At 46.0% G+C, this 14,207-nt stretch overlaps 1 protein-coding gene across 1 annotated transcript in view; it reads right to left on the bottom strand.

The window, feature by feature from the left end:
* Positions 1 to 14,207, bottom strand: part of clasp1a (cytoplasmic linker associated protein 1a) — a 92,020-nt gene that overhangs the window by 37,386 nt on the left and 40,427 nt on the right. Inside the window, exons 9-17 of the mRNA XM_061236182.1 lie at positions 7,471 to 7,602; positions 6,169 to 6,245; positions 5,874 to 5,966; positions 5,372 to 5,517; positions 3,208 to 3,343; positions 2,580 to 2,650; positions 2,286 to 2,345; positions 1,326 to 1,403; positions 264 to 431 (exon numbers count right to left, since the gene is read on the bottom strand). Coding sequence (XP_061092166.1) covers positions 264 to 431; positions 1,326 to 1,403; positions 2,286 to 2,345; positions 2,580 to 2,650; positions 3,208 to 3,343; positions 5,372 to 5,517; positions 5,874 to 5,966; positions 6,169 to 6,245; positions 7,471 to 7,602 — 961 coding nt within the window. The remainder of the gene's footprint in view (positions 1 to 263; positions 432 to 1,325; positions 1,404 to 2,285; positions 2,346 to 2,579; positions 2,651 to 3,207; positions 3,344 to 5,371; positions 5,518 to 5,873; positions 5,967 to 6,168; positions 6,246 to 7,470; positions 7,603 to 14,207) is intronic.

Raw genomic sequence — 14,207 nt, 5'->3', positions numbered from 1 at the left:
GAGAAGGCTAGTACTGCGAGCAAGCTAACACTTCGAGTGCGCTAATGTTGCGAGCACGCTAACGCTGTAATCATGCTAACATTCAGCAAAGGCAATGCTGTGGCAATGCCTAAACCAGCTGGACCAGAGGCAGATTACACACAACGCAAGCAGCAGGGATAGCCAAGCTAAGAGAGGTGAGAGGGAGCGTAGGAGAGAAGGGGTGGTAGGCAGGGGGGTTAGGTTTGGAAAGGGGGCAGTGTAGGGGAGGAGCAGGGGCTCACTTTAGGCTCTCCTGGGAGCTGGAGGAGGAGCGGTCAGACTGAGGCAGGGACACGATACTGTCAGAGCTCTTCAGGTGAGACTGCAGGGCCTTCTGATAGGACGACTCTAGGGCCTGGAACAGGTGCTCCGCCTCCCGGCTGAAGTGTCCATGGAAACCCCAGTAGCACCTGCAGAAACGGGGAGAGGGGAAAGCCGTCAGCTTTCAGCCCCGGACTCAAAACACTGATCCAACCCAAGCTCATCAGAGGGAAAATCATTGAGACTGACAAAGTTTCATATTACAGTGCTGAAGACTAAAATTTGGTGCAAAAACAGAAAAAAAGCACATCAAAGAGGAAAAAAGGTACTTTCACATCAAAAGATGCCTCAAATACGCATTAAGCCATATCTTTCAATTGTAAAAAAACTAGACAGAAACATCTGTCTAGTGCAGTTTTTCCTCCAAAGATACAGCTTAATGAGTATTTGAGGCATGTTTTGTTATGCAAAGCCATTTTCTCCTCCTGAATTGCATAGACAAGCAGGAGAGCACTGTCATAAACAGCAAGCTTCCAATTATCCCTAATTAAGAAAATTAGCAGGAATGTAAAAGCGGACCAAATAAATAAATGCTTTTTACAGACTTGGGAGAAAGTAATGAAAAATGAAAGTTTGCATTTACACAATTGGCACCTCACATGATATTGCAAAACTCGGATTTAAATATAAAAACTTATATAATATAAAACATCTAGACCAGTCCAAAATACTGTCACAGGAAAAAAGTCTTAATAAATGTCTTAGTCTTGTCATGAGACGTAGTATTTTTTTCTCTCAAGCATGAAATACTATCTTGTTTTAAGTAACCAAGTAATTGACAAGTGAAATTTTCTTACCCCAATGGCAAATCTTGAAATTATTCAAACTGTCTTACCCCACTGGCAAATGTTTTGTTTATTTAGTATAAAAAGTAAAATAAATAAGATTTAAGACTAATCATACAACACAAAACATAATTAGACTTGGTTTCTTGTTTGTGTAAACATAAAATAAAGAAATAAAAAGACAGAAATTAGACTCACTTTCTGGCGACAGACCGGGCCTCCGAGTCGGCGTCATGGATGCCCTTCTTGATGGTCTCGGTCAGGACCGCCACGTGCCTGGGACAGCGAGGAAACATCTCTGAGCTACCGAACCCGACTCCGCCCTGCCCTGAAGCCCCCGTTTCCTACAGACACCCGGACCTCCGAGCTGTGGCAGCGTGGGTAGCTCCTGACGTTCCCGCGCTTCGATCCGGCTCTCGGGGGGAGCGGTCGCGTGGAGCACTTTTAAAGGGTCTCTTGCGGGTTTCCATGGAAACCACCCACTGCCGACACCTCGCCCCCCCCCCCCACCCTCTCTCATCAAATTAATCCCCGAGGGCTCATTAGTTACCCGCTGAGCCGCTACCCCATTTACCACCCCGGCCCGACAGCCTTCATTTAGTCTGAAAGATGAAGGGCAATTCCACGGTAACTAACATTACAACTGCTGGATATTTGGGTGGTAAACTCTCTTCCTGAGGGGGATAAAAACATGCCTCTTATGTAGCTGTATTGGAATTTACCACTCAAATATCCTGCAGTAATGTCAGTTTCTGTGGAATTGCCCTGAACAAGTTGGGGCAGTGGTGCCTGGGCAGTAGTCTGATGTTCCGGGCTCATCCGTGGGAACAGAAACGTTTAAAAGGGTGTGGGTGTGGGTGCAGGTTTTTGTTTTAACCCTGCACCTGATTCTACTTGATTAAAGACAATGATTACTTCATTATCTGAATCAGGCGTCGTAGCACTGGGTTAAACAAAATCTGCGGCCCTTTTCAGACAAGACTGAACAGCCTGAGGTTGGATGATCGTGGCTTGGTAATAAGGACTTAAGGTTTGGTATATCCACAAACACCATGGCTAGGCTCAGTTCCTCAGAGAACAGCCCTTGCTACCCTCTAAAGGCTGAGGTGACGGGCGGGGTACAGAGAGGATGGCTGTACATAGCGGCATTGGTCTCACCTCTCCAGCGAGTGTGTCTGCCACTCCTGCAACAACAGGTCCAGGAACTCATAACAGCGCCTGAGAGCAGAGACAGAGAGAGCTCAGGACAAAGAACCCCAGGACAGACAGACAGACAGACAGACAGACTCAGGACAGACCGACAGATAGCCTCAGGATGGACAGACAGACAGACAGACAGACAAATAGCCTCAGGACAGACAGACAGATAGAAGATAGAATAACACCCAGCCCTCTCACATAAGAGCAGAAAATAACACAAGCACCTCAAACGGTCACACTGAGTTACTTTACCTTCTGACTGCCACAGATTTGGAGGTGCAGTTGCTGGTCATGATGGGGATCAGGCGTGGGTAGTGTGTGTGCTGGGGAGACAGAGAGAGAGAGAGAGAGAGAGAGAGAGAGTGAGAGAAGGATTGAAACACATCTCTGGAAGTCACACTACCGGGTCAATCAGCCCCTCTGCCCTGCAGGGGAGGGGGGTGAGAACGGCATGTGTCCCAGTGCCCTTTTACCCCTCATAAATCCCAGATCGGAGGCTCCAAACCTCCACACCCAATTCGTTTTTGTGACCCATCCGACATCCAACGTAAGGTTAACCAAATGAGATGACTGTGTGGACACAGGAAGACAAGCAACCCTGCATGGAAAAATGCTTACAGACCAATTGCAGCAAATTATACACAGAATATTATTTAATTAATCTCCTTCAGGGAGCCAGGTGCAGCCCAGATATCAATGACACCACAGGGTATCCCAGCATAACTAAAAACACAGCAGGACGTCTTTCGGTGACCAAGAAAACATGCTTTACACCCTAAACAAGTTGCGATCATCTCAAGGACCCCTTGGCAGCTTCCTGAGGCCCCCTTTTTGGCCCTGGCCCCGATTGAGACCTGCTGCTTTACGGCACACTCCTCACCCGTATGATGAGGCGGATTACAGCTATGCCTGACGTGGCCATGATTTTGGCGCTGTTGGCGACCAGGTTGAGAAGCGTGGGCATGATGGTTTCTGCGCCGTGGTCAAACCGGTTCCCCAGGATGGAGGACAAGTGGCTGAAGAGAGAAAAAAGAAAGAAGAAAAACATTAATATTCCTTCTGTTATATCCATTTGCCATTACACTTCCTGAGCAGCAGAGGATGGGCACCCCCCCCTCTATAGTTGAGTTCCTCCTGAGATTTCTTTAATTGGGACAGCCTGTAGCCTAAGGTACATGACTGGGACACGGAAGGTTGGTGGTTCAAGCCCTGGTGTAGCCACAATAAGATCTGCACAGCTGTTGGGTCCTTGAACTAAGCTTTTAACCCCACATTACTCCTGGGGGGACAGCCCGCTTCTTAGTTGAATCAACTGTAAGTCGCTTTGGATAAGTGTTAGCCAAGTGACAAATAAGTTATTATTTTATCATTTTCTCACTGCTGTTTGAAGGTTTTTCTCCCTACTGGGGAGTTGTTGTTTCTTTTTTTTAATCACGTGCTTGCTATTTGGGGGTTCAAGCCTCGTGTTTGCCCTTCTGCTACTCAGTAAAGCGGGTTTGTGAGAGTCTTACGCCTCTAAAAAGCGCTTATACAAATAAAATTGAATTGGATTGAAATCTCAGACGTTGCCAAACCGCCGTCCAGCAGCCGGCCAGCTTTGGCACTTCTCGCAGACGGAGTGGTCAGCCTCAGAGACGACCCCCGTAAAAAAACGACGACATTAGCACACCGCCGAGCGACCTTCACCACCGCCGCGGTACTCAACGCAGGGTTCCACCTCGTTAAGCCCATATTACGGTCATATGAACTGTAATTAATGACCCAGTGCTCAGGATTGCCTCGTTCGGTCAAGCCTGGAGAAGATGACTTTGTTAATTACGAAACCCCCCCCCCCGCCTACAAGTCTTCTTCAAATGTGAATTACGCTCATTTCCCTGCCTACGCTACAGAAAGCACTCAATTATTTCAAGGAAAATGCATTACTAATGACTAATCTCTCTACAATTACCTTGGTGGATCATGGTCCTCGTAATTTTTTACATCTTGAACCTGGCCAATAACTTTGCTTAGCCCAGTGAGCCTTTGTTACTGTTGCAGTTTGCATAAGGCTACTCTGGCAATGTCAAGTACATCTGAGGTAGTTAGTTATGGTGGTAATAGCTAACTATTCTTTGCGATATCATGCCTAACGTGTAATGAGTTCATTTTCATGGTGATGACCTGAGCAAGGACTCCATTCACCTCCATTATATAAAACAATAAATAATGAAAGTGGAAGACGGAAGATGAAAATGGAAGTAAGTGTCGGTCCCACACTTATTTAAATACTTGTTCATCCTTTTGAAGTGCTTTTTATGATTATCTTTACCATCATTTTATTAGGACAATAATTCTATACTACTGTACCATATCTTTTGTCTTTTTGCTTGTTGTAAGCCATGAGCATTTTATTAGCAACTTACTGAGTGGGTCTTTAAGTACCAAAAGTACTTAGCTTCCTTGCTGAAACACATGAATATAAAAATATAATTGCTGATATATTGTCTTTACAGCTATAACAGTCATCGGAATGTAAAGCTAACCCAGATGTTAGCTTGGCCTTCGCTAGCCATGAGGTTCCTGCTGAATATGATAAATGTGATTGCCAAGGTTGTGCCATTCAGTTAGCTGTCTATTTGTAGCTGTATGTCTGGGTGTCGGCAGGTAAGCCTAAGCTGCTTTGAATAAACCTTGACCCAACAACCTTAATTTGCAGTTCAAATCTGCTTTGTGGTCATTACTCCTTTTGGTTTGTGTTACAAATGAGAATTCTGACGTTATATCGCATCACCGCCTACCAGCTTCGCCCAACCGGACCTGGGTCAAATACGTTTTGGATTCAAATACTTTTCTGACCTCAACTGATCTGGCCTTGGGCAAATGAGCGAACCAAGAGGACCAGAAGGTGGGCTTTGCACTTCATACAGTAGGTTCCAATAGACCAGGCAACCTCAGTTAAGAGTACGAAAGTATTTGAAACCAAAACAGTGACGTCTGACCCAGGCCTGACCCCTGTTTTACACAGGTAAGCAGGTAGCAGGTGGAAAGGAGTGTCCTTGGCTTACCCGAGCGTGATGCAGGCCTCGCGCACCACTTGAGAGCGGAGGTCTTTCGCCGAGAGCTTGAAGGAGGCCTCCAGGAGGCGTAGCTGTGGGAAGAAGCCCTCATATTCTGTCGCTCCCGCCAGGAGGAGAGACCTCACCTTCTTCAGCTGGGGGCCAAGTGAACAAACCAAACAAAATGAGTCCATCTGACGCAAAGCAATCAAATCGGTCCATCTGATGCAAACCATTCAAAATCAATCTGAGATAAACCAATCAAATCGGTCCATCTGATGCAAACCAATCAAAATAAGTCCATCGGACACAAACCAATCAAATCTGAGGCAAGCCAATCAAATCAGTCCATCTGATGCAAACCAATCAAATCAGTCTGTCTGATACCAACCAGGCCAGATGAAATCTCCTTACATCAATCCACACGGTTACATTAATGACAAATCCGGCATCTCTAAAAGTTTCCCACAATGCACCGAAAGCGCAGGACCTGAGGGAAAACCGTTCTTACCGCGACGATTCTGTGCTCCCAGTCGTGTTTGTCATCAGAGAGAACCTCCCGGATCTTGCTCAAGGAGTCCTCCAGCTCCCTGTTTGAGTAAATCTGGGGGGTGATGACACAGACATATAAAGTCACAGCTAAAAGTGAACTACAGATCAGCATTGGGGCATTGCAGGGGCATTGCAGGGGCATTGCAGGGGCATTGCAGGGGCATTGCAGGGGCATTGCAGGGGCATTGCAGGGGCTTGTGGGCCCCCATCCTACTGTCATTTTGTGGGTCTTTTCTAGCCTTGGCCCTGCATACCTGTACTGCGGGAACATCTTCAAAGGCGCGCATGAAGTCCTCCTCATCCACAGCGCCTGCACTGGCACCTTCTTTCCCTGTGGTGGCAACAGAGAGCATGAGCATGAATATCAGTAGAGCCTTCACGCACCACAGCATCCAAGCATTCAAAAAAGGTATTTTTACATCCGCTCTTTAACTGTGAAACAATGTGAACCCTGGCTGGCAGGAATGACACCATCAGTGTTCTGGCTTCTCCCTCAGCAGCTGTCTGTCAAGCACGGCGGCTGTACTCTTTAAAGATAACATTTAACTGGAGACAGTGGTGCTAGACTGGAAAGTACACACATAGAAAATATGCTTACCCCATAAGTCACACCAGCATATTTTGCAGTTTTCTTTTTTGCATCATCCCTTTTTATACACATTTGGTCCCCCCATTTTAGGGGACCAAAAGTAATTTGACAGTTGGCTTTTCAGCGGTTTCTGATAAGAATGCTTTAAGTCTCTAGTCTTCATTCTAGGCTTTTGATTGCTCTGTAGTCTGTAATTGGTATTTGTCAACAAGAGGACCAGAGTGGTGCCAATGAAAGTCAAGGAAGCCATCATAAGGCTGAGAAATAATAAATAAATTAAAAAAACAGTCAAAGACATAGGCTTAAACTGTTTGGAACATCATTAAGAAGAAAGAGAACACTGGTGAGCTCAGTAATTGAAAAGAGACTGGTAGGCTATGGAAGACCTCTACAGTTGATGAACAAAGATTTCTCACCATAATGAAGAAAAGTCCTCAAACACTTATCTGTCTCACAGAAACACTCTTCAGGAGGCAGGCATGGATGTATCAGTGACTATTCTCAGCAGAATACTTCACAAACAGATCTAGAGACTGCAAGACGCACACCCCTAGAATAGGCAGGTTCAGAGCCCATAGTTATGGAAAAAGCTCTTGCGGACAGATGAGGCCAAGATTGACTTCTGTCAGAGTCATGACATGAGCAAAGTGTGTAAGGCAGCAACTGCCCAAGAACAAAAGCATTTCATCTGTGAAACATGGGAGGACTACGTATAAAAAGGGATCATTTTTTTTATACGCTTTACAGAGCTTGTCTGGTGTATTGGAACTTACGTAATACTCTCATAACATTGGAAAACCCTGCCTTCTGCTCCTCTTGTCGGCTCAATAACACCAGGCAAAATCAATTGAGCACAGAAAAGTATTTGAATCCAAAACAATTACGCATTTGCACACAGATTTCTAAACAAGAGTCCTAGGGGTGGTGAGTGTGTGTGTGTGTGTGTGTGTGTGTGTTTCGTGCTCACCTGTGCCTTTGGGCCCTGCAGTCCCAGGCCGGCGCATGGAGCCCATGCTCACAACTTTTCGGCCGCTGGGGGCCGACTTGGAGGAAGAGGACCTGCCCCCGTCCACGGAGTCTTCGTCGTCGAAGTTCTTCTCTGCGGGAGAAGGCACGAGCACGTAAGCCAACGCACGCCGACATCCCCCGGATCACAACATCAACATTTTCCAAGGCCAAACACCATTCCTCGGGAATCTCAGCGGCCGTGCGTGCGAGCAGCATTCCGCTGCGTAATCCGGATTTTCCTCGGCGTCACGCTAATCCCAGCCGTTTCTCCCCATATCGGAATTCCGCTGTCATTCTCGGAAAGGAGAGATTTTATCACGCCTCCGGCTACAAAGATACTCCGTATAACGTTAAACACGTTTCCAGTAACATTCAAAAGGCAAACGCGGATTACTTTTCTGGAGAAAACCGATGAAAGGCAGTTCTAAGAAAACATGAGTACATGACTTCATCAATTTTCTGTTGGTGAAATAAGCACCACCCTGTTTCTGCTGATGTATTCCCCGATGACAGCAGGCAGCAGACACGGGCCGGGGGGGGGGGGGGGTCAGAGTTCAAACTAAAAGGAAATTCTGTCCCCTCCAGGGGAGGCGTTGCTGTGGGAACAGCCGTTTACGATGCCTTAGCAGGACACCGGGGACGGAAGTGTGCCATGGCAACCGTCAATAAGCGTGAATTATTCAGAGGGGGTCCAGACACTGTTGCCGAGACGGCGGGGGTCCGCGCGCCGGCAAACACACCCTCCTGGAGGTGACAAAGGCGAGACGACAGGCTACGCCGAGGCGCCAGACGTCCAGAGAGAAAACGCCTCCCCCCTCCCACCCCCTGTGCGTGCCGCTAACGGCCCCCCGCGGCACAGCGTCCCCATTCCGACGCATTTCCACCAACGATGCCGAGCAAGACGGTCGGACCCGTCGCGGTCCCGTCTTGGATCCAGAACCGCGTCCGGACTGGAGGCCGGCCCCTGAAGCCCCGCTAGGCTAATATTTACGGTTGGCGGCTCGCCGGGGTAACGACACCGCCTGTGTGCCGTCTGCCTGGCAGGGGAGGTGGGGTGGGGCGACGGAGCTGCTTACGGCCGCACATCCTCTTGCAGACCAGCTTCCTCAGCATGCTGTCGGCTCGCATCGCCACACTCATCGCCGCTGTCTCCCGCTCGTCCGTTCAGCCTCAGCTCATCCCTCGCTCGGTGTGTGTGTGTGAGCGCGAGTGTGTGTGTGTGTGTGTGCGCGAGGGACAGTATCCGAGCCGTCTGCCCTCCGTGCGCTTCAACACACAGGGTCCCGGACGGTTCAGCCTCCTCTCTCTCCGCGAAGCGAGAGGGCAAGCGACCAATCAGCCGCCAGCGTGTGGAGCGGAGACGGGGGACGGAGGGCGTTTCGAGGTGGAGGGGGTTACCGGGAAGCCCCCTCCCCCAGGGAGCCTGCCCTCTGCCGTCTGACAGCGGCCGCTTCTGTCACCGCTAACGTTTAATATCGCAGCTACGCGGGTGGGAGGGGCGTGTGAGCCTTAGCGTGACTGTTAAAAGTGCGTTTTTCTGCCGCTGCAGGGAAAGGTTTTAAGCTGCTGTGGGACTGATCAGGGAGCGGGGGTAATGAAGGTGGAGGGGGCACGGTGGGGGGACAGAATACCCACACGTACAGCAGGTTTTTACAGCCGAGAGACTGTGGCTGAGTACACATTTGGCTACTTCCTAAAGAACAAGACTGTGGACGGCATATCCCTGTAATGTGGAATCACCCAGCGGAATCCAACCATAGTGCCTTCCTGCGATCAAACAATCAGTACGTATACTGCCAAAACACACAGACACACAGAGACCTAGATACACACAGAGACACTCACACAAACACAGAGACACACACAGAGACACACACACACACCGAGACAGACAGACAGACAGACAGACAGACAGACACAGTTTGGTTTATTGCAGTGCGTGTCGACGGCCTGTGGTTATTGCCCCCTTGCCACTCTCTTGCTGATGCAGGTTGGGTAATTTACGGTGCTCCACAGAACAAAGGGGAAGCTCTGATGTGCAGGGGTAAGAGCTAGCGTCCTCCATCAAAGTCAAAACACAACTCAGTCTCCAGGCCTTGGAACAACAAACGCTTCTGCACAGTCATATTACAAATGACCTAACTATGCATTCATCATGAAGCCGCAGAAAAGCCAGAGCTCTACCGATCAACTGTGAAGCATACACAAGATTTAACCCTTTGTTTATTTAAGGTGTAAGATCACCGATATGTGATTAGACTGCTCAGTGAAGACCAGTCTAATACAATCACTACTGGTAATTGAAAGCAATGGGAGTTGCCAAAAATCATACTCTTCAAAGGGTTAAAACCACCAAACAAACTTATTCCTTCCTTTATTAAACAGCTACAGCTGTCAGCTATGATGGGGCCAATAAGGCTTTGCAAAACCCACAAGGTGGGGAATACTTTTCATTGGTTATCAGTGTGTCAAGCTAGTTCTTAATACCCAAACTGCAACCCAAAGTGCAAACAACTCAACCTGAATTGGTACAGTATGCAACAGCTCAAAGCAGCTCTTTATCTGAAAATATGTATTAACATTATAACTCAAATAATTACAGTTCAATGCACCTTGGAGACAGAGGACAAAAAATGCACAATTTACAATCCAAACTAATCCCGCGGGTGATGAAACAAGATTGTACTAATTTCACAACAAACAGATATAAAACAACCCATTTACATCACACTTACGCTTTGTGTAGACACAGCAATGAAAATAGACTCACACAATATATATCCATCTGCTGAATGCACTAATGGCTGTAAAGGCTTCTATTTAAACACACGTGTAATTGATTCATGGTTAGAAAAGGGGGCATTGATTGTGGTGTGGTGTTCTAGCAGCTACACTGAAGCCATTAACTCGCCAGTGAAGTGAGACGCCTCATCTCAGCATTCCATGCGCTGGTGACCATAAATCTTCAGACCTTATCTGTCTGAATCATTGCGCAAAGAGGCCGAGACACTCAGACAGATAAACGCAAATTGGCATAAAACTGATAAGAATGATACAGGCTTAATTCAAACTGAATGTGTGTGTGTGTGTGTGTGTGTGTGTGTGTGCGTGCGTGCGTGCGTGCGTGCGTGCGTGCGTGCGTGCGTGCGTGTGTGTGTGAAAGAGAGAGTGTAAGAGTGAGTGTGTGTGTGTGTGTGTATTTTGTAATATTGCCAGTTATTTTCCTCCAGTGACTTTACACACAACATGGCTTTTATAATTCAAAACCGTTTGCAGTCCTTCTGCAAAACCCTGATTAAGGCAAGCCACAGTGAAATACTCTTAATGACAACCATCTACGAAAATGCACAACTTTTCTTTAGTCCTGAAATGTATTTGATTTGAATCAAATGTTTGAAAAATGTTGAAAGCAGATAAATCTTGGGTGTCTAGCTGCTGAACCAGTGTGACGTAATGCCCTCTGCTGGTGTGTATTGCGCACTGCACCAGGAAGTTGTCTGAAGTGGATCAGGCAGTCGTCAATTTCCAGCTCTTTTAGCTCCAAGAGACAAATAGCAATTAGCATTATTCTTATAACATTCTCAGAGACAATTAGCATACTTCTTAAAGCATGGTCAAACAAAATTAGCATCATTCTCATAACACCATCAGAAACCATTAGCATCATTCTCATAACACCATCAGAAACCATTAGCATCATTCTCATAACACCATCAGAAACCGTTAGCATCATTCTCATAACACCATCAGAAACCATTAGCATCATTCTCATAACACCATCAGAAACCGTTAGCATCATTTTCATAACACCATCAGAAACCATTAGCATCATTCTCATAACACATTCATACAGTATAACAATCATTCGTATAACACCACCAGAAACCATTATCATTATTCTTGTAATACCATCAGATCCCATTATATCCATTCTTAAAACACCAGACACTATTAGTCATTCTTATAAAACGATCAGACACCATTACAATCATTCCTATAACATTGTCAGACACCATTAGAATCATTCTTGTAACACCATCAGTCACCATAACCATCATTCCTATAAAACCATCAAACTCCATTCGCATCATTCTTATAACATCAGAAAGCATTACCACAATTCTTATAATATAAGACACCATTAGAATCATTCTTAAAACACCATCAGACACCATCAGTGTCATTCTTAAAACACCATCAGCATCATTCTTATGACACCATAAACCATCAGCATCATTCTCACAACATCAGTCACCATCATCATTCTTACAACATCATCAGACACCATTATCATTCTTACAACACCATCAGACACCATCATCATTCTTACAAGACCATCAGTCACCATAACCATCATTCTTATAAAACCATCAGACACCATGATCATTCTTACAACACCATCAGACGCCATCATCATTCTCACAAAGCCATCAGTCACCATAAGCATCATTCTAATGAAACCAGATGACACAATCAGCATCTTTTAGTACCTTAGAACACTGTTGCAGTCTTACAACACTCATCAACCTGTGGAACAAATCCACAAAAGTAGAATGGCAGACATTTAATCCAGAAAAGCACAAGGTGATTTCTACCTTCCAAAAACTACAATAAAGTCAGCACCGATTACTATCAGGTATTCACTTCAAGTGGGTGATGGTCCACCAGTGGTTTAACAATGATTGAGCAGCAACACAACCTTCAGCTATTACACCTGAACGCAAGTGAGCAGACCACGATCAAGCTGGTGTATATGTGTGTGTTGTGTGTGTGTAAGTCTGTATGTATGTGTGTGCATAAGGTTCTCAAAGTCAAGACAAAGTGCAGTTTCATCATGTCTAACCACATGACATATATGAATTATCAATAGTACATATCTTGATATCTGATGGCAATGTAAGGCAGACCATCATTAGCTCCAGTTTATTAAACATTTATTTTCCCTTTTTGTCATCAGACACTCAGTAGCTCTAGTTCTGAGGTTAACAGACCCCCAGTGTCTGCGGTACTGACAGGGTTAACAGACACATTACAGACTCAGGCTTGGTTCTCTCGCATTACTTTAGACAAGCTGGAGGTCACGTCCTCTGCAAACTGCCTGAGGTGACAGACAACCGAACGGGCAGTCAGTGCGAGAGACAGGGGGAGAGAAGAGAGGGAAAGAGGGGGAGTATGTCAGGGGAAAGGATAAAGGATTTTCTGGAAAATTAGAACTTCAGGCCTGCAAGCGTGCTCATCTGCGGAATTTCAAATCTGTCAATCCCTGACCTTTCTCTGCACAACCGAGCAAAAAAAAATAAAATAAAATAAAATAAAAAATCATGTTTGCTGGAAAACAAAACACTAACACAAGGTCAGAAAAAAACAACAACAATGTTTCTATAGCAACTGTTTAGCAGCAGGGGCACACAGTGCTCTGGAACAGGCCCTTAGGATATTGCTCACTGCGGAACATGGAGGCCCAATTCTAATGCCATTTCCCAGAATGCCTCAGCTGGTGTCTTCGCTGCGCCAGAGCCCGTCTGTGCGGGACAGTTCACCACTCGGTCTCTGCCCGTCAGGAGGTTATGTTATTAAAGGGCCATGCACATTTTTCTCCTGTTTTTAAGCTGTTCATATCAACCTGGAGCTTTCAATTTGAGTTCCATTCCAACACTAGCCATTTTGGCAGAAGTATGCATATTTTAGGGTTTAACTGCTCTTTTTCAGAGCTGTTTGTAAAACGGTTTCCAGCATGATGTATGTCTTTGCATAATTAGTGGATGACATTGCTAAATGCTAACACAGAGACCACAGGAGGCGGAGGAGGAAGAAGAGGATGAGGAGGAGGAAGAGGAGGGGGAATTGGGCTCTGGGGCAGAGGTAGGGACTTTACTCCCACTGCTATTTGCAAATGTTTTGTGGACATTTTAGATACTAAAATCAGGAAGAGACCACAAATGCGTGATGGCGTTTAAAAGAGGCCTGTAACAGACTGTTACTACTACCTGAAATGTAGCAAGGGAGGGGCTTCTGCAGAGAGGAATGACATCATTGATGACCTCACATCCTTTCAGAGGAACACATCTGTGGTTCACATCACTGGTTGCCTCCATGAAACCAGCTTCAACCGCAACGTTCGTCCATCACCGACCACGACTGAATTCTTAGGAAATCAGCTGCTGCCTGTGGTTGCTCTCTTCAGTGAGGGGTGTGTTCCAGTGTATTAGAAACACTGACCGATCAGATCTCATCAGGCTGATCCCTGTCCTTTAATCCCTTATGGGCATATGCGACCTGCACATTACATCTATATTACATTATCCCTGGTTATGGGTATGCACTTTGTTGTACGTCGCTCTGGATAAGAACGTCTGCCAAATGCCAATAATGTAATGTAATGTAATATATATGTATTTGATCATAAGATAGTTTTTCAAGACACATGACCGTTGCATTGTGCACTGTGATTCCTAGGCCTTTCTATGGGTTTTCTGTAGGGTACCTTAGTTTATAATGGGTTAAGTGTCCTTGCTAATTCAATATGCCCTGAGCAAATTAAATGCATTATTTTTCAAATGGTGGAACAAATTGAAAATGCCTGCAATGGTTTAACGCGCATTACCAAAATTTTCCCCTAGATGGAACCCTTCTGTGGGAAGATCCATGAGACCGCGAATGTGAAGAGGGCAGCGTTTTGCTGTCATGAGACCAACC

The sequence above is a fragment of the Conger conger genome, chromosome 3 (assembly GCF_963514075.1).
Source record: "Conger conger chromosome 3, fConCon1.1, whole genome shotgun sequence".
Classification (NCBI taxonomy): domain Eukaryota; kingdom Metazoa; phylum Chordata; class Actinopteri; order Anguilliformes; family Congridae; genus Conger; species Conger conger.
Note: the sequence above shows the minus strand (reverse complement) of the source record. Positions and strands in the feature narration are given on the sequence as shown.